At 45.3% G+C, this 24671-nt stretch overlaps 1 protein-coding gene across 1 annotated transcript in view; it reads left to right on the top strand.

The window, feature by feature from the left end:
* LOC143301759 (arrestin domain-containing protein 3-like) overlaps positions 1-21676 on the top strand; it is a 35322-nt gene extending 13646 nt beyond the window's left edge. The window contains exons 2-8 of the mRNA XM_076616147.1: positions 459-577; positions 9925-10089; positions 10802-11028; positions 13026-13208; positions 17499-17681; positions 19590-19851; positions 21054-21676. Of these exons, the coding sequence (XP_076472262.1) occupies positions 460-577; positions 9925-10089; positions 10802-11028; positions 13026-13208; positions 17499-17681; positions 19590-19851; positions 21054-21202 (1287 nt within the window). The 5' untranslated portion in view covers position 459 and the 3' untranslated portion in view covers positions 21203-21676. The remainder of the gene's footprint in view (positions 1-458; positions 578-9924; positions 10090-10801; positions 11029-13025; positions 13209-17498; positions 17682-19589; positions 19852-21053) is intronic.
* Positions 21677-24671: the final 2995 nt, after the last annotated feature.

Here is a 24671-nt window from a genome sequence, read left to right as displayed (position 1 = left end):
ATCTCTTTCAGTGTCAATAGTGTGTGTAGTTCAGGCATCTCTTTCAGTGTCAGTAGTGTGTGTAGTTCAGGCATCTTTCAGTGTCAATAGTGTGTGTAGTTCAGGCATCTGTTTCAGTGTCAATAGTGTGTGTAGTTCAGGCATCTCTTTCAGTGTCAATAGTGTGTGTAGTTCAGGCATCTCTTTCAGTGTCAATAGTGTGTGTAGTTCAGGCATCTCTTTCAGTGTCAATAGTGTGTGTAGTTCAGGCATCTCTTTCAGTGTCAATAGTGTGTGTAGTTCAGGCATCTCCAGCTCCATTTTGTTTCCTTTTTTTTCTTCTCTTTTTGTTGTTGTTTTTTGCTTTTGTTTGAAGCAGACGCGGTGTAGAACAAATGATCAGTCCACCTCCTTTGAACTGAAAGTGAAATGGAAACTTACAGACATGAGTCAGAAATGGTTGGTTGGCTGTCTGACAGAATGGGAAAGCTGAAAATCTTTGAAATCACTCTGGACAACTCCCAAGGCGTGTACTACGCTGGTCAGAATGTGCAGGGTCACTGCACCATTGAGCTGACCGAGGAAATGTCCATTAGAGGTGGGTACATGTGTGGTCCATGCTTATTTTAGTCTTGCAGCCATACATAGTGCTGTGTCTCATTCATTCATGTAAATGAACAGTATTTGATTCCTCCAAGTCCAAGTGTACATAGCTCCATGTTGTCTTGTAACTGTGATTAACATTGTGTTGGTTGTTCCTACAGCTGTACATAACTCTCTTTTTATCTCCTTTTATTGCCTGAGAACTGCACCACTGTGGCAACTGATTATGTTTGAATGAGAAGCCAACCCTGTGTACACAGAACTGCAAGGGAGTGAAAAACATTTCTTTTTGTTGAAATGTATTATCTCAGATCCCATGATATGTGCAAAGAACAAAAGAAAGAAAAAACAAGCATGTCAGTCAGATAATGCTAATGAGCAATAGCTTGTCCTAATCTGCATTCTTGATCATGCACCTGTGGAGTATCGTCATGTCAACATGTATAGTTATGTGTGTGATGTGGCAGCAGTTGTCTATTGATTCTTACATACAGAAGACATTCATTTCACCATTGGTGGGTACATGTGTGTGTGTGTGTGTGTGTGTGTGTGTGTGTGTGTGTGTGTGTGTGTGTGTGTGAATGCATTTTTGTCTGATTTTCAACAACGCATGTTACATGCATAGCATATTAGAAGCATGTTGCAGGCAGATCATGTGTGTGTGTGTGTGTGTGTGTGTGTGTGTGTGTGTGTGTGTGTGTGTTGTGGTTTTTCCACCCTCACACAATCTGACACTGTTCACCTCTCTATCTCTGTCGATCCATTTTTTTTTTTCTTTTTTTTTCATTTTCTCACATTTTTTATCATTCTGTCCGTGTGTGTGTGTGGAGTTGTGGGGGGTAAACGTATTTTTGTCTGTTTATCAATAATGCTTGTTGCACGCATAACATATTAGAAGCATGTTGCAGGCAGACCATGTGTGTGTGTGTGTGTGTGTGTGTGTGTGTGTGTGTGTGTGTGTGTCACAGTGTGTGTGTGTGTGTGCGCGCGCGCGCGCGTGCGTGCGTGTGTGACAGTGTGTGTGTGTGTGTATGTGTGTGGGTGTGACTGTGTGTGTGTGTGTGACACATTGTGTGTGTGTGTGTGTGTGTGTGTGTGTGTGTGTGTGTGTGTGTGTTGCAGTTGTTCAAGTTTTCCACAGTCACACAAGTTGACACTGCTCACTGCTCCCTTCTGTGAATGTCTCTCCCTCCCTCTCTCTCCTTGTCTCTTTTTTTCATTGTCTCTCGGAATGATGTTTTGTATGTGTGTGGATATGTGCCTCCGGAAAAGTCCCCTTACTATTCAGTGTTTAACATCGATAATGGTATTAGTCAGCTCGAGGATTGTTTGATGGATAATTTATGTTCTGATGAAAAGATTTCTGTATTGATGTGTGGTGATTTTAATGGTAGAACTGCCGACTTACTTCCAGATTTCAGTGAAGAAATGAAAACGTTTTCATGGTTTGATAAGTACTCTTTGGTTAAAATTAGCAGACGCTCTGAAGACAGGATTTTAAATTCATACGGTAAAAGCTTGTTAGATATGTGTGATGCTTTTGGTCTATACATTCTCAATGGTGTATGTGACGGTGACAGTAATGGTCGTTACACATATATAAGTGACACTGGTAGCAGTGTGAATGACTATTTTATTGCATCGTTTGATCTTTTCGAGTTTATAAATTCTTGCTGTAAATTTTGTGTAAAAGAAAAAATAGAATCTGACCACATGCCTTTGGAATTTCACGCGCAAATTCCTCTTGTGAACGGAAGTACAGCTGCACCAGAGAAAAGAGTACATTGAAAAATATGTGTGGAAAAATGAATTTGCGTCTGGTTTTGTTGATAAGTTAAAGTCACATGAGATATGTCTGGAATTGTCACATGCTACAGATTTGGTTGATATTAATGTTAACGAGGCACTTGTAATCTTTAACAACACAATAAAGCAAGCGGCAGATTGTATGAAACAGCAAATATGTGTAAATAGAAATATACGGCAAAATAAATGGTTTGATACTGAATGTAGATGTGTTAGACAAAAAGTGCGTAGTTTGTTGGGAAAATTTAACAGAACATTGGATGCTGTTGACAAGGATTTATTCTGTGTAGCACGAAGGGAATACAAAAATATGCTACTTAGAAAGAAAAGGTTGTATAATAACTCATTGCTGAAACAGATTATTACTTCTGTTGACAGCCAGCAAGATTTTTGGGAAAATGTTCGGGGTTTATTGAGTAAACGAGTCTTTGCCAAGAACAGTATCACAATGGAGGAATGGTATAATCATTTTAAAAGAATATTGGAAAAAGAAAGTAATACTGATTGTAGTGCTCAGGAAAATGAAATGTCACGTGATGATGAACATATTATGACAATGGAAGATCAGAACACGGCCTTTTTAGATCGGACTATCACCAAAGAAGAAGTATTGTCAGCAATAAGAAAGTTAAAAAATGGGAAAACCGCTGGACCGGACGGAATGATTGGTGAATTTTATAAGAACTTTGGTGAACCTGCCATCACTTTTCTTGTCAAGTTGTTTAATGTTTTGTTTGACCAGGGAATCTATCCTGAAAACTGGTCAGAGTCAATTATCATTCCTCTCTTTAAAAAAGGTGAACGAAATGAGCCGAATAACTATAGAGGGATATCGTTATGTGATATAGCAAGTAAACTATATGGTTCCATTATTAACGAAAGATTAACTGAATGGATAACATTGAACAACGTGACAAGTGAATACCAAGCTGGATTTAAGAAGGGTTACAGTACTATTGATCATATGTTCACTTTAATGGCAGCTGTTCAAAAGCAGTTTGCACATAATCGAAAATTATACGTCGCTTTTATAGACTTCGAAAAAGCCTTTGATTCAGTAGCAAGAAAACTTTTATGGCCGATTCTTACAAAAAAATGGAATAAAAGGTAAACTTTATTGCTGTATTAAAAGTATGTACGAGGAGGTTAAAGCTAAAATAAGATGTGGTGCTAAATTTAGTGAGTATATCAGATGTACACAGGGGGTTAAACAGGGTGATGTTTGTAGTCCTGTTTTATTTTCTTTGTTTATCAATGAATTAGCCCTAGAAATTATAGAAAATGGTAGACATGGTGTTACTTTCGATTTGATAGAGTTATTCATATTATTGTTTGCAGATGATATTGTTTTATTGTCTGAAACTGTAGTTGGTTTACAAAACCAGTTAAACAATTTACACAAAGCAGCAAACAGGTTGGAGCTTAAAGTAAATATGGATAAAACAAATGTAGTGGTTTTCAGAAAGGGTGGGTATTTAGCTGCATATGAACGATGGTATTTGGGGAATCTTCAAATTTCTGTCATAAATACGTATCAGTATCTTGGTTTATTCTTTTCCACAAAACTTAGTTTTACGTTTGCTTGTCGAAACCTTGTTAGTAAAGGGAAACGAGCGGTCGTGAGCATATTACAATTATTATATAAGTTTGAAAGTAATTCTGTTAGATTGTTTTTTAAATTGTTTGTTCAAGCCCAGCCTATAGTACAGTACGGTGCTGAGATTTGGGGGTTGGATAAGGGGTACGAGATAAAAAAAACTACATTTGTTTGCTATGAAGAGGTTTTTGCAGGTGGACAGAAGAACGCCAAATGACTTAGTTTACGGTGAGCTTGGTAGGTATCCGATTTATATTAATTCATATGTAAAATGTATTAGGTATTGGTTAAAACTGGTTCAAATGAATGAATGCAGATTGCCTGCTCAAGCTTATAAAGTGTTATTTGATTTGGATGCCAGGGGAAGGGTAACATGGGTGACTAGCATTCGAAAATGTTTATGTAGTAATGGTTTTGCATTTGTATGGCTTAATCAAGGGGTTGGATGTGTTCATGATTTTCTTGTTTGCTTTAAACAGCGTATGGTTGACTGTAGATGGCAGGGGTGGAACGACCATGTACAAAATAGTGAAAGATTTTCTTTGTTCAGATTGTTTAAAAGGAATCATTTCACAGAACCATATTTAGCAAAAAATATTAACCGAGTCATCAGATGTGCTTTAACAAGGTTTCGTTTTGGTGTATCTGATATCAACGTACATAGTAAAAGACACAAGCCCAGCACTGTAAACGATATGGTATGTCCGGTATGTAGATCTGCAAAAGAAGTTGAAGTCCATTTCGTATTATGTTGTCCTGTATTAGATGATTTGAGACAAATATATATTCCGTTGAGATATTATAACAGACCAAGTAAGTTTCGGTTAGTATTACTTCTGTATTCTACAAATGCTAACGTTTTTTCGAATCTTGCCATATTTATCTATAAGTCATTAAAACGACGGAGTTTCATGATTGGTTAAAGAGAACAGAGCTCTGAGCATACACGTTGTAAGATTATATTCATATGCAAATCTATTCTTACAAAATATGTAATCACCCCTTCAAATGGGGCCATGGCCTTATTGAATAAACTTTCGTTTCGTTTCGTTTCGGAATTGTGTGTTATTTTGTCCGATGTGGTGGTGTGTCCATCGAGAGATCGATGATGACCATCGTTGTCATCCAGCTGGGGGATGGGGGGAGGGTGGTGGTGGGGGTGGGGGGGAGGATGCTCATGAATCTATCTGTGAATGCGCAGATGGCTGAATAGTCCAATCTGTGCACGAAATGTTCGCTGACAGTTGGGGCAGACAAAGACAGGCATATCATTGTCAGGGAGCTTGTTTGCCCGTGACTTTCTGGCCTGCCTCTTCTGAACAGCTGCAGCAGTCCTGTTGGCCTCGCACAACTTGGCACCTTTGTGCACAGCAGCGCGCCATTTGTCACGGTCCACTGCAGATTCCTCCCAGGAGTCAGGGTTGATATCAAACGCTTTAAGAGAGACTTTCAGAGTATCTCTGAAGCGCTTCTTCTGACCTCCGTGTGATCTCTTCCCTTGTTGCAGCTCGCCATAGAAGAGCCTTTTGGGCAGCCGATGGTCTGGCATGCGCGCCACGTGTCCAGCCCAGCGAAGCTGGGACTGCATCAGGATGGTGAAGATGCTGGGAAGGGTGGCTTTTGCGAGCACCTCTGTGTCTGGGGTCCTGTCTTGCCACTTGATGTTCAGTAGCTTCCTGAGGCATGTTGTGTGGAAGTGGTTCAGCTTCTTGGCATGTCGTTGGTACACTGTCCAAGTTTCGCAGGCGTACAGTAGTGTGGGGAGAACTACTGCTCTGTAGACCTTTAGCTTGGTCTCAAGACTAATGCCTCTTCTGTTCCAGACATTTGCACTGAGTCTGCCAAAAGTTGCGCTTGCTCTTGCAGTCCTGACGTTCACTTCATCGTCGATGGTTGCATTTCGTGACAGTGTGCTGCCAAGGTATGTGAACCGCTCCACTGCACTGAGTCTCTGACCGTTGACTGTGATGTTGGGCTCAACGTAGGGTTTCCCTGGGGCTGGCTGATGTAGAACTTCAGTTTTCCTTGTGCTGATGGTAAGGCCGAAGTTCCTTCTGGCAGTGGCAAACTTGTCGACGCTGAGTTGCATGTCAGCTTCAGATCCAGCGTTGAGGGCACAATCATCAGCAAACAAAAAGTCTCTGATGATGTCTGTCATGACCTTCGTTTTTGCTTGAAGCCTTCTGAGGTTAAACAACTTGCCATCTGTTCGGTACTTTAGGCCGATTCCAACATCGCCATCTCTGAAGGCATCAGTAAGCATTGCAGAGAACATGAGGCTGAACAGCGTTGGAGCCAGGACGCAGCCTTGCTTGACACCATTTGTGACAGCAAAAGGAGCAGATGTTTCGCCACTGTCCTGGACTCGAGCCTGCATGCCTTCATGGAATTGGCTGACCAAGGAAATAAATTTCCGAGGGCATCCGTACTTGGCCATGATCTTCCACAGTCCCTCTCTACTCACGGTGTCGAAGGCCTTAGTGAGGTCGACATAGGTGGAGAACAGATCAGCATTTGGTCCTGACATTTCTCTTGCAGCTGCCTTGCAGCAAACACCATGTCGGTGGTTCCGCGCTCTTTCCGGAATCCACATTGGCTCTCAGGCAAATGACCTTGGTCAAGGTGTGCTGTGAGGCGGTTTAGTAGGATCCTGGCAAGTATCTTGCCTGCGATGGAGAGCAAGGAAATGCCCCGATGGTTATCACAGGCTTGCCGGTTCCCCTTTCGCTTGTACAGGTGAATGATAGATGCATCTTTGAAATCCTGGGGGATCGTCTCTTCTTTCCACATGAGTGAGTACAGCTGATGGAGCTTCTCAGTCAGCACAGTGCCTCCATCCTTGTAGACCTCTGCTGGTATGGAGTCTGAGCCAGGTGCTTTGCCACTGGATAGCAGACGGATTGCTTTCTGGGTCTCAAGAAGTGTTGGCGGATCGTCCAGTGCTTCGTTGATGGGGACTTGTGGGAGACGGTCTATGGCTTCATCATTTATGGAGGAAGGGCGATTTAAGACACTGTTGAAGTGCTCAGCCCAGCGTTCGAGAATTTTCTCCTTCTCGGTGATCAAGGTATTCCCATCTGCACTGAGGAGGGGGGATGATCCTGAGGATGTGGGGCCGTAGACTTCTTTTAAGGCATCATAGAACCTCTTCATATCGTGCCTGTCAGCATATCCCTGGATCTCATCAGCTTTGTCACTCAGCCACTTATCCTGCATCTGGCGTAACTTTTGCTGAACAGTCCTGCGGATGGCATCGTACGCATCCTTTTTTGATGTGGACTTTGGGTTGCTCAGGTAGGCTTGATGCAGACGGCGTTTCTCATCCAGAAGCTGCTTGATTTCATCACAGTTTTCATCAAACCAGTCTTTGTGCTTTCTGGTCATGGGTCCCAGGGTCTCTGAAGCTGTACTATAGATCAGCTCATGCAGGGTCCTCCAGTCAGACTCCACATTCTGGTTGTCCAGAGAGGCGGATTCCAGACGATCTTCCAGCAGCTCCACAAAGGACTGTTTGATGGTTATATTATTCAGCTTAGCAATGTTGAGCCGTTTTGGAGCCTTCTGGCCTTGGGGGCGTCTCTTGGGCTGGATTCGAATATTAAGCTTCGAGACTACAAGGCGATGGTCTGTCCAACACTCGGCGCCGCACATGGTCTTTGTTACACGTACATCTTGCCTATCCCTTTTCCTGACGATGACGTAATCGATGAGATGCCAATACTTTGAGCGTGGGTGCATCCATGACGTCCTGTTACGGGTAGGGAGGCAGAAAACTGTGTTGGTTATCAGCAGTTCGTGCTCTGCACAAGTCTGAAGCAAAAGCAATCCATTTGGGTTGCAGTGGCCCACACCGTGCTTTCCAATCACTCCATCCCAGGAGATGTAGTCAGAGCCAACTCTAGCATTGAAGTCCCCAAGAATGATGAGCTTGTCTGCTTTAGGGATAGCAGCAATGACAGAGTGAAGGTCCTCGTAGAACTTCGCCTTCACTTCATCCAGGTTGGTCATGGTTGGGGCGTAGGCACTGACAATGGTGAGGTGCTTCTGGCCAGATGCCAGTGGGAGTTTCATGGTCATAAGCCTATCGTTGACTCCCTTTGGGATTCCAGCTAGCTTGCTGACAAGTGCTGTTTTTACTGCAAAACCAACGCCAGCCTCACGTCGCTCTTCGCTTCCTCGTCCACTCCAGAAGAAGGTGTAACCAGATCCCCGTTCACAGAGCTCGCCTTCGCCTGCAAGCCGAGTCTCACTCAAGGCTGCGATGTCAATGTTGTATCTGGCGAGTTCGGATGCAACTAGTGCCGTTCTCCTTTGGGGTCTGTCCGCGTTATCTCTGTCCAGGAGAGTCCTTATGTTCCAAGCACCAATGGTGAGAGGAACGATCCTTGTTTTTTTCTTTTCTTTCTTTTTGTTTCGACCGCTGATGTAGGGTCCCCGCCAGCCGCGGTATGCTGGCCAGGGTGATATGGAGCAGGCAATTTTTAGGGCACCTTTTCTAGCCCCTTCCTCATGCCAGGGAGGTGAGCAGTGCATTCCTAAAGAGGGCTGCTCAGACGCTCAGACGGCTGCCGAGCTCCATCGCTGCTCCTGTCGACGAAGAACGACCCTATGGCCTGAGCCGCCTGCGTGCAGGTCTGCGGCTGCGACTGCCAGTGTACCCACACCTGTCGTTTCGTCGCTCGCCTGTCGCCACAGGACTTGGGGGTGATGAAATGATGAAGGATGAAAGGTCATTTTGTGTGTGTGTGTGTGTGTGTGTGTGTGTGTGTGTGTGTAGTTAATCTCATTGTTTGCTTTTTTCCTGACGTTGTACTCAGTATGTGGAAATTGTTTATATGTATGTGAGAAATGTGAGAACTGCTTGAAACTCGCTTGTTTTTTTAATTTTATTTTATAAAAAAAACAACTTTTCTACCAACAGATAACTTCCGTTATTCAAGTGCTCAATGTGAAGAGGAAGTGGATTTATACTCTTCATTGATCTCTCTCTTACTTTTGCCTGTTTTAGAAAACAACGTTTTGTGTGTTTTACGTATCATTTTGAATCGCTCCCTTCTCACAGGTGAATTGTAGCCAGTTTAATCTTTCGTGTGTGTGGGCAGTGTAACATTAATAATTAGCAGTTATCTCAAGAGTACCGTCACGTGTAAGTCCCTGCCGCCCATGCACCAAGCTCAATCTGACAGGCGATATCACCGCCTCAGTCTGTGCGTGTGTGTGTGAAGCACAGACAAGAGGCCGTTTCAGTTTCAGTTTTCAGTTTCAGTAGCTCAAGGAGGCGTCACTGCGTTCGGACAAATCCATATACGCTACACCACATCTGCCAAGCAGATGCCTGACCAGCAGCGTAACCCAACGCGCTTAGTCAGGCCTTGAGAAAAGTGAATAAATAATAGATAAGCTTACATAAATAAATAAATAAATAATAATTATAATATAAAAAGGTAGTAGTAATAAAAAAAGACAACAATGATGATAAATAAGCAAATAAATGTAAAACATGAAGGCACACATTCACACAAGAGGCCGGCTTGGCATTACCGTCTGTGCTCGCGCGGTGTACCCATTCAGCTCAGTGGGGTACTGCGCGGGTGTTTAGCCGTGCCAGTTTCATCTTACTGTTTTTAGCAGAGAAAACTGGCCCAGCTAAAAGCTTTCGGGCCAACAGCCGTGGGCAAGGTGTATTTCCACTGGAGTTTGTTGCTGTTACATGTATATCTTTAATTGATGGTGTTGATGATGTTTTGGTTTGTGCACAAGTGTGCGTCTGAGGTTTGAAAAATTGGAGCTTGTTGCTGTAACGTCTATGTCTTTAATTGAAGGTGTTGCTGTTTTGACACAGGTGTACGTCTGAGGTTTGAGGGCAAGTCCTGTTTGCACTGAAGCTTGTTGCTATTATGTGTACATCTTTAATAGATGGTGTTGATGTTTTGACACAGGTGTACGAATGAGGTTTGAAGGCAAGGCCTATGTGCATTGGACGGAGGAGTATTCGACAGGGTCATACGGCTCGGACTCGGAAGACGAGACGACGAGGACACAAATTCATCACTACTCTGCCAGTGAGGCATACTTCAACCAGGACGTTCTCCTCTATGGCATCTGTGAGTCCCTGTGGGGTGGAAGTGCAGCTGTGTGTGTGTGTGTGTGTGTGTGTGTGTGTGTGTGTGTGTGTGTGTGTGTGTGTGTGTGTGTGAGGGGGTGGGGATGAGTGGATGGGTGTGTGTTGTGTGTGTGTGTGTGTGTGTGTGTGTGTGTGTGTGTGTGTGGATGTGGGTGTATGAGTGTGTCTACTATGTGTGCATTTGCGACCTCAGTTTATCATCTGTCCGAATGAACCTGAAGTAGATGCTAACGTGGCGATCGCCTTGAGATGGCCTTAGTGGTCAGCGAGGCTCTAGGCACCATAACTTGATACGACGTTCTGACCGAATGACGAGCGCTCAGTTTGATTTTCCTGTCAAACTCGGGACAGAGGGCAAGACCAGGACTTGAAGCCAGACACCCCCCCGAAAACAGAGTATGGCTGCCTACGTGGTAGGGTAAGAATGGTCATACACGTAAAAGCCCACGCATGTACTCAGTGCACCTGAGACTTGCAGCCAACGAACGAAGAAAAAAAAGAAAAAGCGAACCCAGGCCCTCACGGATACTGTGTTGGCGGATAAGCATCTTAACCACTGTAGTAGTATAAGGACCGGGGGTTCTGGGCCACATTGACATTTGACCCCAAAATGGGTCCCAACCCCACGCACATACACTGACCCCCCCCCCCCACACACACACACACACACATGTGCTCATATACCTCCTCAGGGCAGAACCAGGGCAGCAACACGACCAAGCTCCCTAGAGGACGTCACACATTCCCCTTCTGTTTCGTCCTGCCCCCCAACCTGCCCTCGTCCTTCGAGGGGGCCCATGGCTATGTGCGTTACTCCGTCAAAGCCATCATCAGCAAGCGCTGGACGTTCGACAACACGTGCAAGCGAGCCTTCACCGTCATCGGCATTCTGGACCTGAACGCCGACCGCAGTTTGCAGGTGATAAGTGTGTTGTGTTGTGTTGTGTTGTGTTGTGCTGTGCTGTGCTGTGCTGTGTTGTGTTGTGTTGTGTTGTGTTGTGTTGTGCTGTAATGTATTGTGATGTGTTGGGTTGTGTTGTGCTGTGCTGTGCTGTGTTGTGTTGTGTTGTGTTGTGTTGTGTTGTGTTGTGTTGTGCTGTGCTGTGCTGTGCTGTGCTGTGCTGTGTTGTGTTGTGTTGTGCTGTGCTGTGCTGTGCTGTGCTGTGCTGTGTTGTGTTGTGCTGTAATGAATTGTGATGTGTTGGTTTGGGTTGTGTTGTGTTGTGTTGTGCTGTAATGTAATGTAATGTATTGTGATGTGTTGGGTTGTGTTTGGTTGGTTTGGGTTGTGTTGTGTATTGTGTTGTAATGGAATGTGTTGTGTTGTGCTGTATTGCGTTGTATTTTATTGTATTATGTTGCATTGTGTTATAATGTATTGTACTCTATCGTATTGTATTGTATGAAGCTGTGTTGTGTTGAATTGAATTGTGTTGTGTTGCATTGGATTGCATTGTACTGTATTGTACTGTACTGTACTGTACTGTACTGTACTGTACTGTACTCGACTGATTTGTGTTTGTTACTGTTTGTCACAACGGATTTCTCTCTGTGAAATGTCGGCTGCTCTCTCCATTGAGAGCGTATCGCTACAGTGCAGCACCACCTTTATTATTATATTTTTCTGACTGTCGGTGTTTGTTTTCCTATCAAAATGGATGTTTTTTTTTTCTACATAATTGCTTATGTGAAGAAAATAAAGCACAGACTGGTAACAGTGAGTGAAATCTGCTGGGACTAAAGAGCAACACAACACAACGTGCAAAAAAGTAATCCAGTACAACACAACACAACACAATACACCATAACACAACACAACCCCCCACCTCCTCCTACCACATCACACCCCCCAACCCCCACCACACCACACCACCCACACCACGCCACACCACACCATGCCACACCACACCACACCACCCACACCACGCCACACCACACCATGCCACACCACACCACACCACCCGCCCCACACCACACCAACCACCCCACCCACACCATGCCACACCATACCATACCATACCATACCTCCCCACCCCACCCACACCACACCACACCACACCATACCACCACACCCCACCACACCACACCATACCATACCACCCCACCCCACCCACACCACACCACACCACACCATACCACACCACCCCACCCCACCCCACCCACACCACACCACACCACACCACACCATACCACACCACCCCACCCCACCCACACCACACCATACCACCCCACCCCACCCCACTCCATACCCCACCCCACCCACCACACCACACCTACACCACACCACACCACACCACCACACCCCACCACCCCACCCACACCACACCCCACCACCCCACCCACACCACACCCCACCCCACCCCACCACACTTCAATCTGCTGTGACTAAAAAGTAACTCAGTGCAGTACAATACAACCCAACCCAACACAACAAAACCCAACACAACACAACAACCACAACCGAACACAACCCAACACCACACAACACAACACCACACAACCAAACAACACAACCCAACACAACACCACACAACACAACACAACACAACACCACACAACACAACACCACACAACACCACACAACACCACACAACACGACACGACACGACACACGACACATGACACACAACAGACCACACCACACACCACAACACACAACAACACACAACACACAACACAACACAACACAACACAACACAACACAACACAACACAACACAACACACAACACAACACAACACAACACAACACAGCAACACACAACACAACACACAACAACACACAACACAACACACCACACCACACAACACAACACACAACAACACACAACACACCACACCACACAACACAACACAACACAACCAAAGTACTAGTAAGCCAGTGCAATACAACACCCCCCTCCCCCCCACTGCCCCAGATGCCGGTGGAGGGCCACAACCAGAAGATGATCTGCTGTCTGTGCTGCGCCTCAGGGCCTATCGAGGCCACCTTCCGCCTGGAGCGCCGCGGCTACGTGCCAGGGGAGGCAATCGCCCTCTTTGCCGACATCGAGAACAACAGCAACTGGAAGATGTTCCGATCCTATGTCGACCTGAGGATGGTGAGTGCTGCAGAGGATTTTTTTTTTGTTTTTTTTTGACCGTACGTTTTCACTGCAAGATTCTTCTTTTTCTGCTGTGTTTTCAGGCTGAAGCTTCCATGTTCTCTCGTATGTGGGAGTGGGCTTTTGTGTGTAGGACTATTTTTACCTTCCCCCCGCCTCCTTCCTCCCCTGCCATATAGGCAGCCATACTCCACTTCTGAGCTTGTGGTTGTTGGTATTATGTTCTTGTTTCCGTAACCCTCTGAATGCTGACAAGTATTGCAGAATCTTAAACGTGTGTATTTGATCTTCTGCTTGTGTATACACCACGAAGGGGGTTCAGGCACTTACAGATATGTTGACCTGGGAATTATAAAAAATCTCAACCCTTAACCCATCAGGTGCCTCGAAACTGGGATCGAACACAGGACACTTGAGCGAGAATCTGGTGCTCTAATCATTCGGCCACGACACCCGTCACTGTGAGATTAAGGGGCGCCATGGAAGATTCAGTCAGGCGTTGGACTTCTGATCCAGTGTTCACCAGTGATCAGGGTTTGAGGCCTGGTGTCGTGTCCTGGGGAAAGGTACTTCACTGCACATTTCCTCACTCCGCCCAGGTGTGAATGGGAACCTGACTTCGGGTTGGGAATGGTTAAAAATGATGGATTGAGAGGATTCAGCCTTGCCTTTCTATGCCGAGTCATGAAAACAGTGTATGTGGCTGGATGGATGCTCCCGACGGCCATGAAGGGTTATGGGACCTTGAACCTTATCCTTTCAACCCTTTCACTGCCAAGCTCGCATTTATGCACAGGCGTAGTAGAGGACCCATGTCACTGAAAGGTGACCATTCATTGGTCTGTTATCCGTGAACCTACTGCTCTTAATGTTCGGTGGTTGGATAGGCCGTATTTTCTGTACATTGCAAGGGGAATTCCCAGCTATTCTTAGCCACTGTCTTTTCTGTGTTTATACCACAAGGAAATTTTGTACTCAGAATTGACTGGCGGTGAAAGGGTTAATTCTTCACTGTGATATCTTGGGAGTTTTCAGAAAGTAGAAGTGCGCTTGGCTGTGATCAGTTCGCTTTTAAACGTTCAGGTTCAGCGTTCATGTTTACTTGTATCCATCATTGGACTTCATGTTTATGACTGGGTTTTTTTTTTTTTTTTTCTACCCTATCACATTTAGGCAGCCACACTCCATTTTCAGTGGGAGGGAGGGATATGGAGGGGTTTATATTGTCCGATTCTTTTTTTCTTTCTTTTTTCTGAACATATTTAATTATTCATTTACTTCTTTATTGTTCAATCTTTTTTCTCTTCTTTTTCTTAATATATTTAAATATTCTTTTGCTTTTTTATTTTTTATTATTTTTTGTTTGTTTTCTATTCATTTTCTTTTCTTTCTTTTTTTCTCAAGGCCTGACTAAGCGCGTTGGGTTACGCTGATGGTCAGGCTTCTGCTTAGCAGATGTGGTGTAGCGTATATGGATTTGTCCGAACGCAGTGACGCCTCCTTGAGCTACTGATACTGATAGTGATACTGATTCTTTGATGACTTGCTGTGAAGTGAGTCAGAGGAAAGCTGGTTTCTGACAGAGGAAATTATCGGCTGTGTTGAAAGTCGGTGTAACATTGTCAAACTACTCCATGCTGGTTTTTACCCCAGGGTCATTCTGGACTGGCCTCCAGTCACCCAGTCGTTTGTGCTCACACATCAAGGCATTACTCTGGGTTTTACCCTGCCTCCAGTCACCACCAGTCATTTGTGGTCACACATCAAGGCATTACTCTGGGTTTTACCCTGCCTCCAATCACCATCAGTCATTTGTGGTGACACATCAAGGCATTACTCTGGGTTTTACCCTGCCTCCAATCACCTAGTCATTTGTGGTGACACATCAAGGCATTACTCTGGGTTTTACCCTGCCTCCAGTCACCCAGTCGTTTGTACTCACACATCAAGGCATTACTCTGGGTTTTACCCTGCCTCCAATCATCTAGTCATTTGTGGTGACACATCAAGGCATTACTCTGGGTTTTACCCTGCCTCCAGTCACCCAGTCGTTTGTACTCACACATCAAGGCATTACTCTGGGTTTTACCCTGCCTCCAGTCACCACCAGTCATTTGTGGTCACACATCAAGGCATTACTCTGGGTTTTACCCTGCCTCCAATCACCATCAGTCATTTGTGGTGACACATCAAGGCATTACTCTGGGTTTTACCCTGCCTCCAATCACCTAGTCATTTGTGGTGACACATCAAGGCATTACTCTGGGTTTTACCCTGCCTCCAGTCACCCAGTCATTTGTGGTGACACATCAAGGCATTACTCTGGGTTTTACCCTGCCTCCAGTCACCACCAGTCATTTGTGGTCACACATCAAGGCATTACTCTGGGTTTTACCCTGCCTCCAATCACCATCAGTCATTTGTGGTCACACATCAAGGCATTACTCTGGGTTTTACCCTGCCTCCAATCACCATCAGTCATTTGTGGTCACACATCAAGGCATTACTCTGGGTTTTACCCTGCCTCCAATCACCTAGTCATTTGTGGTCACACATCAAGGCATTACTCTGGGTTTTACCCTGCCTCCAATCACCTAGTCATTTGTGGTGACACATCAAGGCATTACTCTGGGTTTTACCCTGCCTCCAGTCACCATCAGTCATTTGTGGTCACACATCAAGGCATTACTCTGGGTTGTACCATGCCTCCAGTCACACCCAGTCATTTGTGGTCACACATCAAGGCATTACTCTGGGTTTTACCCTGCCTCCAATCACCTAGTCATTTGTGGTGACACATCAAGGCATTACTCTGGGTTTTACCCTGCCTCCAATCACCATCAGTCATTTGTGGTCACACATCAAGGCATTACTCTGGGTTTTACCCTGCCTCCAATCACCATCAGTCATTTGTGGTCACACATCAAGGCATTACTCTGGGTTTTACCCTGCCTCCAATCACCATCAGTCATTTGTGGTCACACATCAAGGCATTACTCTGGGTTTTACCCTGCCTCCAATCACCATCAGTCATTTGTGGTCACACATCAAGGCATTACTCTGGGTTTTACCCTGCCTCCAGTCACCCAGTCATTTGTGGTCACACATCAAGGCATTACTCTGGGTTTTACCCTGCCTCCAATCACCATCAGTCATTTGTGGTGACACATCAAGGCATTACTCTGGGTTTTACCCTGCCTCCAATCACCTAGTCATTTGTGGTGACACATCAAGGCATTACTCTGGGTTTTACCATGCCTCCAGTCACCCAGTCATTTGTGGTGACACATCAAGGCATTACTCTGGGTTTTACCCTGCCTCCAGTCACACACAGTCATTTGTGGTGACACATCGAGGCATTACTCTGGGGTTTTACCCTGCCTCCAATCACACCCAGTCATTTGTGGTCACACGTCAAGAAATTACTCTGGGTTTTACCCTGCCTCCAATCACCATCAGTCATTTGTGGTGACACGTCAAGGCATTACTCTGGGTTTTACCCTGCCTCCAGTCATCATCAGTCATTTGTGGTCACACATCAAGGCATTACTCTGGGTTGTACCATGCCTCCAGTCACACCCAGTCATTTGTGGTCACACATCAAGGCATTACTCTGGGTTTTACCCTGCCTCCAATCACCATCAGTCATTTGTGGTCACACATCAAGGCATTACTCTGGGTTGTACCATGCCTCCAATCACACCCAGTCATTTGTGGTCACACATCAAGGCATTACTCTGGGTTTTACCCTGCCTCCAGTCACCCAGTCATTTGTGGTCACACGTCAAGGCAAGATACAAGTGTGTATTATTATTGTTTATCCATTGACCACCAAGAGCCGATCGTCCTGCAAGGAAGTGGGCAAGGGTGACCCAGGGCATCATTATCATCATTATCATTATCATCATCATCATCATCATTCTTACCATCATCATCATGATCATCATCATTCTCACCATCATCATTCTCACCATCACCATCATCATCATCATCATTCTCACCATCATCATTATCACCATCATCATCATCATTCTCACCATCATCATTATCACCATCATCATCATCATTCTCACCATCATCATCATTATCATCATCATCATCATCATCATCATCATCATTAATACATGGCTGTGTGTGTGACAGATCACGACGTTCCATGCCATCACCGAGAGCCGATCGTCCTGCAAGGAGGTGGTGAGGGTGACCCAGGGCATCATTATCACCATTATCATCATTATCATCATCAATAACATCATCATCATTAACAAATGGCTGTGTGTGTGACAGATCACGACGTTCCATGCCGCCACCAAGAGCCGATCGTACTGCAAGGAGGTGGGGAGGGTGACCCAGGGCGTCATCAACGAGGGGCAGTCGTTCTCCTGGGAGGGCCAGCAGTTTGTGCTGCCCCCCCTCCCCCCCTCCTACCTGGGGGGCTGTCGCATCATCGACATCCGCTACTTTCTGCAGGTGGGGGGGCGTGTGGGGCTTTGGGGGGGAACGGTGTGTGGGTGGGGTGGGTGGGTGAGGGTGGTGTGGGGTGGTGTGTGTGTGTGTGGAGGGTGGGGGGTGGGGGGGTGGGGGGGGCGTGTGGGGCTTTGGGGGGAAGGGTGTGTGTGTGTGTGTTGGGGGTGAGGATGGTGGTGGGTGGTGAGTGTTGGGGAGTGTGGGGGTGTGGTGTATGTTTGTGGTGGGTTGTGTGTAGGGGGGTTGATGTGTGTGTGCGTGTATGTGTGCGTGTGTTTCTGTGTGTGTGTGTGTGTGTGTGTGTGTGTGTCTGTGTGCATGTGGTGTGTGTGTATGTGTGTGTGTGTGTGGTGTGTGGTGTGTGGTGTGTGGTGTGTGTGTGTGTGTGTGTGTGGGTGAACATGGACCCCACAGGCCCATTATCATTATGATATTATTATCATGATCATCATCATGATCATCACCACCACCAGCTGAACGTGGACCTGTTGGGCCCATTATTATCATTAACATCATTATCATCATCATCATCATCACCACCACCTGAACATTGCCCGTATATCATCATCATTGTCAGCATCATGATTGTCATTGTTATCATCATCACCACCAGTTCAATGTAGACCGTCGGGCCCATTATTATTATCATCATTATGATTATCATTGTCATCACCACCAGCTGAACGTGGACCCATTACGCCCATATATCATCATCAGTATCATCATCATATACATATATATATATATATATATATATTTTTTTTTTTTTTTTTTTTTTTTTTTTTTTGCTGCCACATCATCTGCACCGTTTCAGTGGCATTACTCCCACGATGCTCATTTACATTCCCCCATACACGGCCACACCTGGGTTCATCTGTCACAGTTCCAGTGTCGGCAGCCCGCAGGGAACCATTGATGTCAGGTTTCAGGCCACACACCAGAGGAGATCCTGCACTGCTGCTGAGTCACTTCGGTGGTGTTCAGTGGTGCCTGTTCTGATTTAACATACTTAGGACACCACCTACTAAGCCCCATACTGTCTAACGACAATAATGGCTCAGTCTCGGAGCCAGACTGAGTGAGCGTCCCTCCCAGAGTGGACACCACCAACATGTCCCTCAAACAACAGCCCCCCATGAATCTGCCGACACAGAAGACATTGACAGGACTCACCCCAAGCACAGAGCAGGGCATGAAAGGCCACAGACTTCAAGACTGTTTTGTTTATATTGATGGTGATGAAGGAGGAGGAGGATGACAATGTCGATGTTGCTATGGAGGTCCATTTTGGTTTTGAGACTGCGTGACAATGCTGTACTCTCTACGCTTTCTGTCATAATGATATCCTGGAGTCAATTAGGCCTGAGAGATACAGACACTTGCAGTGTTGGTCAGGTAATTAGAGCAGCACACCCAAAGATGCATCCTTGAAGTGGATGACACTCAAATGTGTGGTACCAGTCTCCCCATTTAAGCCCACAGCACACTCAAATCTGGGAATGAGCCGACCATGGGCCAAAAAACCCAACTCCTCTGGGATTCGAACTCGCATCCTCCCAGGCATCAGTCCATGACGCTAACCAACAGCTGAAATGGACTGTCGGGCCCATGTATCATCATTATCACTGTCATCATTATCATCATCATCATCATTATCATCATAATTATCATAATTACCATGACCACCACCTGAACGTGAAACGTCGGGCCCATATATCATCATCATTATCATCATCATCATCATTATCATCATCATTATCATTATCACCATAATTTTCATGATAATCGCCATGACCACCAGCTGAACGTGGATCCGTTGGGCCCATATTTCATCATTATCATCATGATCACTATCATCATGATCATCATCATTATCACCATCATTTTCATGATAATTGCCATGACCACCAGCTGAACGTGGACCCGTCCGGCCCGGCCCTGGACCTGGAGGTGCCCCTGGAGATCATCATCGGCACCATCCCCCTACGCCAGGTGGTGGAGATGTACCCACCCCGCGCCCCAGGCCCCCTCCCCGCCCCCCCACAGTCCGGCTACGGCCCACCCCCCGGCATCATGTACCCCCCACCTGAAGGGGCCGGCGCCATGCCCTACCCCCCGCCTGCACTGGAACCCACTGCCCCCGTCATGCCGCCCGGCAGTGTGCCCGACACGCGTGAGTATTGGACTTGTGTGTGTGTGTGGGGTGGGGTGGGGGGGGGGGGTGGGGGTGGGGGGTTGGGGGTTAGGGTTAGTGAACGTGAGAGTTGCACCCCACGAATGAAGAAGAAGAAGAAGATATAGAAAACACACACTGTTTGTTCAAATAGGTGTCGTGGCAGAATCAGTTCTGATCCATTTCTCCTAGCAGTGTTCCGAACCTGTGTGAGTATGGGACTTTGAGGATGGAGGATGGAGGGGGGGGGGGGGGGAAATGGAATTTTGACAGATTGCTGTATTGAAAATGCACCTGGTGTACTGAAATAGAAAACTTGGCAACATAAGTGATGTCATCAGGTGAAATTCTGCGAAAGAAATCCACTCTGATTGGTATACAACTATATATGCATGCACTCAAGGCCTGACTAAGTACGTTGGATTTTGTCGGAACTCAGTGACACCTCCTTGAGAAACTGACTGTGATTGTTTTAGTGTGCCTGTAGTTGTGGCGCCCCCATCCAACAACGGGTGCGTGTTTGGCCACTGCTCTAAAAATAGGTGGATAGCGCATGCTTTCTTTGAGCCCCTGTGCTAACTGAAGCCAGTGGAAGTATTCAATCGGCCACTTTGCTACACATATATTCAGTATAGTGCGAAGCGGTAACTTCATATATGTAGCCAAGCGCTCAGCTGGCTTTACGTCAAGCTTTCACTTGCTCTCGGCGTTGAGTTAAGTTGACATTTCTGTGTGTGCCTCCACAGCAGATTTGCATTACATGTCATTGCACTGTTTTCCTGTAATAACTTTGGTAAATAAACCATTGGCAAATATCAATCAAGACACAACATTTGGCATGTCGTGGGGGCATGCATAAGACGTTTTCATCGAAGATACATAGTTACAGTCCAGAGACTACCACCAGTTAGCAGACGACTTCTCAACGTACTGACAGCTGGATACATGTAACAGTATGGCGTCTAGTTGGCTTCAGCTTTCCTGGCCAATGAGCTATCCATCTATTTTTAGAACAGTGGTGTTTGGCAAGGTGAGCATCAAGTGATTGTTTTGGTGTGCCTGTTTTTGGCAAAGGTGAGCATCAAGTGATTGTTTTGGTGTGCCTGTTTTTGGCAAAGGTGAGCATCAAGTGATTGTTTTGGTGTGCCTGTTTTTGGCAAGGTGAGCATCAAGTGATTGTTTTGGTGTGCCTGTTGTTGCAGCGCCCCCGTCCTACAAGAAGTGTGCCTTTGGCAAGGTGACCATCAAGGACGATGATGACAACGACCACACGCGGGACAACATGGACTACGCTCCCGTCTACCCTTACTACGACTGGGGCCACCAGCCAACCACCATGTCCGGAAACTAGACCACGCTGCGCAGCGCTGCGCCACCCGTGACGGAAAGACCCTGCCCTTTGGTCACGTTCTTCCTTGAGTTTTTAACCCTGTCAGTTTTGTGTGTTTGTGACAGTCGTTTTCTGTGATTGTCGTGTCCATGACAGTCATTTCCATGATTGTCATGTTCATGATAGTCGTGTCCGTGATGGTCGTATCCATGACAGACAGTCATTTCCACGATTGTCGTGTTCATGACAGTCGTTGTCCGTGATGGTCATGTCCATGACAGTCATTTCCATGATTGTCGTGTTCATGATATTCGTGACCATGACAGTCATTTCCATGATTGTCGTGTTCATGATCGTGTCCGTGATGGTCGTGTCCATGACAGACAGTCATTTCCATGATTGTCATGTTCATGATAGTCGTGTCCGTGATGGTCGTGTCCATGACAGACAGTCATTTCCATGATTGTCGTGTTCATGACCGTCGTTGTCCGTGATGGTCATGTCCATGACAGTCATTTCCATGATTGTCGTGTTCATGATAGTCGTTGTCCGTGATGGTCGTGTCCGTGATTGTCATGTCAATGATTGTTGTGTCAGTGACAGTCGTGTCCATGACTGTCATGTCCATAATTGTTGTGTCCAGTGACAGTTGTGTCCAATGACAGTCGTGTCTAGCCATGACCATGTGAACAGCAGCTGTCATGTCCATAATTGTCGTGTCCAGTCGTGTCTAGCCATGACCATGTGAACAGCAGCTGTCATGTCCATAATTGTGTCCAGTGACAGTTGTGTCCAATGACAGTCGTGTCTAGCTATGACCATGTGAACAGCAGCTGTCATGTCCATAATTGTCGTGTCCAGTGACAGTTGTGTCCAATGACAGTCGTGTCTAGCCATGACCATGTGTACAGCAGAGGAGGCAGCTGTTGACCTGACTGTCTGGGTTAGATTAATGTATGAATGATGGTCGTGTCTTAAAGGAATGGCGTTTGGCATGGCATGGATCGATGACGCATTGCCTCACCTGTCACCTGTTTTTACAGCCATCGTTCCAAGCATTAGCATCAGGATGATGAGCACTGTATACATCTTGGAACAGTTTGTTTAGTCACTGGCCCACTTTCTAGCTGGGGTCTTAAACAAAACTTCGCAGCAACAACAACAACAACAACAACAACAACAGCAACAGCAGAAAGTGCCTGAAAGTGTTCGATGTGCCCCAACTTTGTCGGCAAGTTGTCAGGAAGTTTATCAAGAGTCATGTCCCATCCCTTGTTGAAAACGGAAAGGTTGAAAAAGCAGTTTGATGAGTTAGGGAGGGGGAGCCACAAACTGGTGCCCAAACAGAGCTGGTGTGGAGGGTGGAATGAGATAAAACATTTTTTACTTCATTCCCGAAAGCGGAGTATGGCTGCCTACATGGCGGGGTAAAAATGGTCATACACCTAAATGCCCACTTGTGCACATACGAACGCAGAAGAAGAAGAAGAAGAAGGATTTTTTACTTCACGCATGTTTTGTGTGTGTGTGTGTGTGTGTGTGTGTGTGTGTGTATATATATATATATATATGTATATGTATATATATATATATATATATATATATATTGCTGCATGCTTGTGTACACAGACATATAATCACATACACACACTCATGTAGTCATTGTCGTTGTCTTCTCCCCTGTACTTTCTGACCATACGGGCACCGCTGATAACCTGGCAACCAGTTCTCTTCATCCACGTATGCAGTGCTGTGTGTCTTAACAGGCATGTACACCTTCACATACGCATCGTCGCCGACCGACACTCACATACGTACATTGCTGTTTTGAAGCTTAATGCAAAGATATGCATGCATACATCCTTGCATACATCCTTGCAGAGAAATCATACATATACATGATTTGTACAGACGAGAAACGAGAGATCTGGGTACAAACTATGACATTATCATACGTCAGAATAACTGATGGAACTGTTGGTGCAGATTTCGTTCTAAGCAAGCATGTGATTGAGGTGGGGGTGGGGGTGTGGGGGGCTGGGGGGGAGGTTTGGGGGGGTGGTGGTTGTTTTTGTTGTTGACCAAAGAGGAGAGCAATTTTTACATTTTACACAAAGGCAGTGTTGGTTGCTTGAAAGGAGGTGTTTTTTTTCTCGCAGTCTCGCCTGCATGAAAACAAACGTTGTGCCCCTTGCCTTTACAGTTCAAAAAGACAATGTCGCCTGCTTGAAAACAGTGTTTTTTTTCCCCTATCCTATAATGAAGATGATGTTGCATGCTTGAAGCCAATCATTTTTTCCCATTTCCTTCTATGAAGATGATGTTGTATGTTTGAAAACAATCATATTTTCATTATGCCATTATAAAGATGATGTTACATGCTTGAAAACAATCTTTTTTTTTTTTTTTTTTTTTTTTTTTTTTTGCTGCTAACCTGTTGTAAAGATGATGTTGCATGCTTAATTTTTTTCTCTCTTCTTTTTTTTACATTTAAAAAAAGACAGTGCTGCCAACATTGAAACATGCTTTTTTTCTTTTATATATGTATATATATATTTTTTTTTTTTCATGAACTTTTGATATCTTGTATGGGGAACTGGTCTCTCACTTGCTTGTTTTTTTAAATTTTAAAAAAATTTTTTAGTATGATATTTATATTGTTTATTTTACTTAACATTCATTGTTTTTTTGTTGTTGTTTTTTGGAAGACCATTTTTGTCAGGCTGATGCTGTCAGCCATTGGGCAGGCGTGGGCCCAGTGGTCAGCACTTTGGCCTTTCTGCCTGAGGGGCCTGGGTTTGATTCTGATTGTGATCACTGCATGTGGATTAAAGGAGGAAATAGTTTCTTGTCTCCAGGGTTGACGTTATTGTTATAGATCACAGCTTGAGGGTTAAATGTGTAGATAGTTTCTTCAGTCTTTAAGGTTGACGTTACTGTGATAGAGATCCCAGCTTGAGGGTTAAATGTGGAGATAGTTTCTTCAGTGTCTGAGGTCGACATTATTGTGATACAGATCACAGCTTGATGGTTAAAGGTGTAGATAGTTTCTTCAGTCGTTAAGGTCGACATTACTGTGATAGAGATCACAGCTTGAGGGTTAAAGGTGTAGATAGTTTCTTCAGTCTTTAAGGTTGACGTTACTGTGATAGAGATCACAGCTTGAGGGTTAAATGTGGAGATAGTTTCTTCAGTCTTTAAGGTTGACGTTATTGTGATAGAGATCCCAGCTTGAGGGTTAAAGGTGTAGATAGTTTCTTCAGTCTTTAAGGTTGACGTTACTGTGATAGAGATCCCAGCTTGAGGGTTAAATGTGGAGATAGTTTCTTCAGTCTTTAAGGTTGACGTTACTGTGATAGAGGTCACAGCTTGAGGGTTAAATGTGGAGATAGTTTCTTCAGTCTTTAAGGTTGACGTTACTGTGATAGAGGTCACAGCTTGAGGGTTAAATGTGGAGATAGTTTCTTCAGTCTTTAAGGTTGACGTTACT

The sequence above is a fragment of the Babylonia areolata genome, chromosome 28, assembly GCF_041734735.1.
Source record: "Babylonia areolata isolate BAREFJ2019XMU chromosome 28, ASM4173473v1, whole genome shotgun sequence".
Lineage (NCBI taxonomy): Eukaryota > Metazoa > Mollusca > Gastropoda > Neogastropoda > Buccinidae > Babylonia > Babylonia areolata.
The sequence above is the reverse complement of the archived record's forward strand: the minus strand, read 5'-3'. Positions and strand labels throughout refer to the sequence as shown.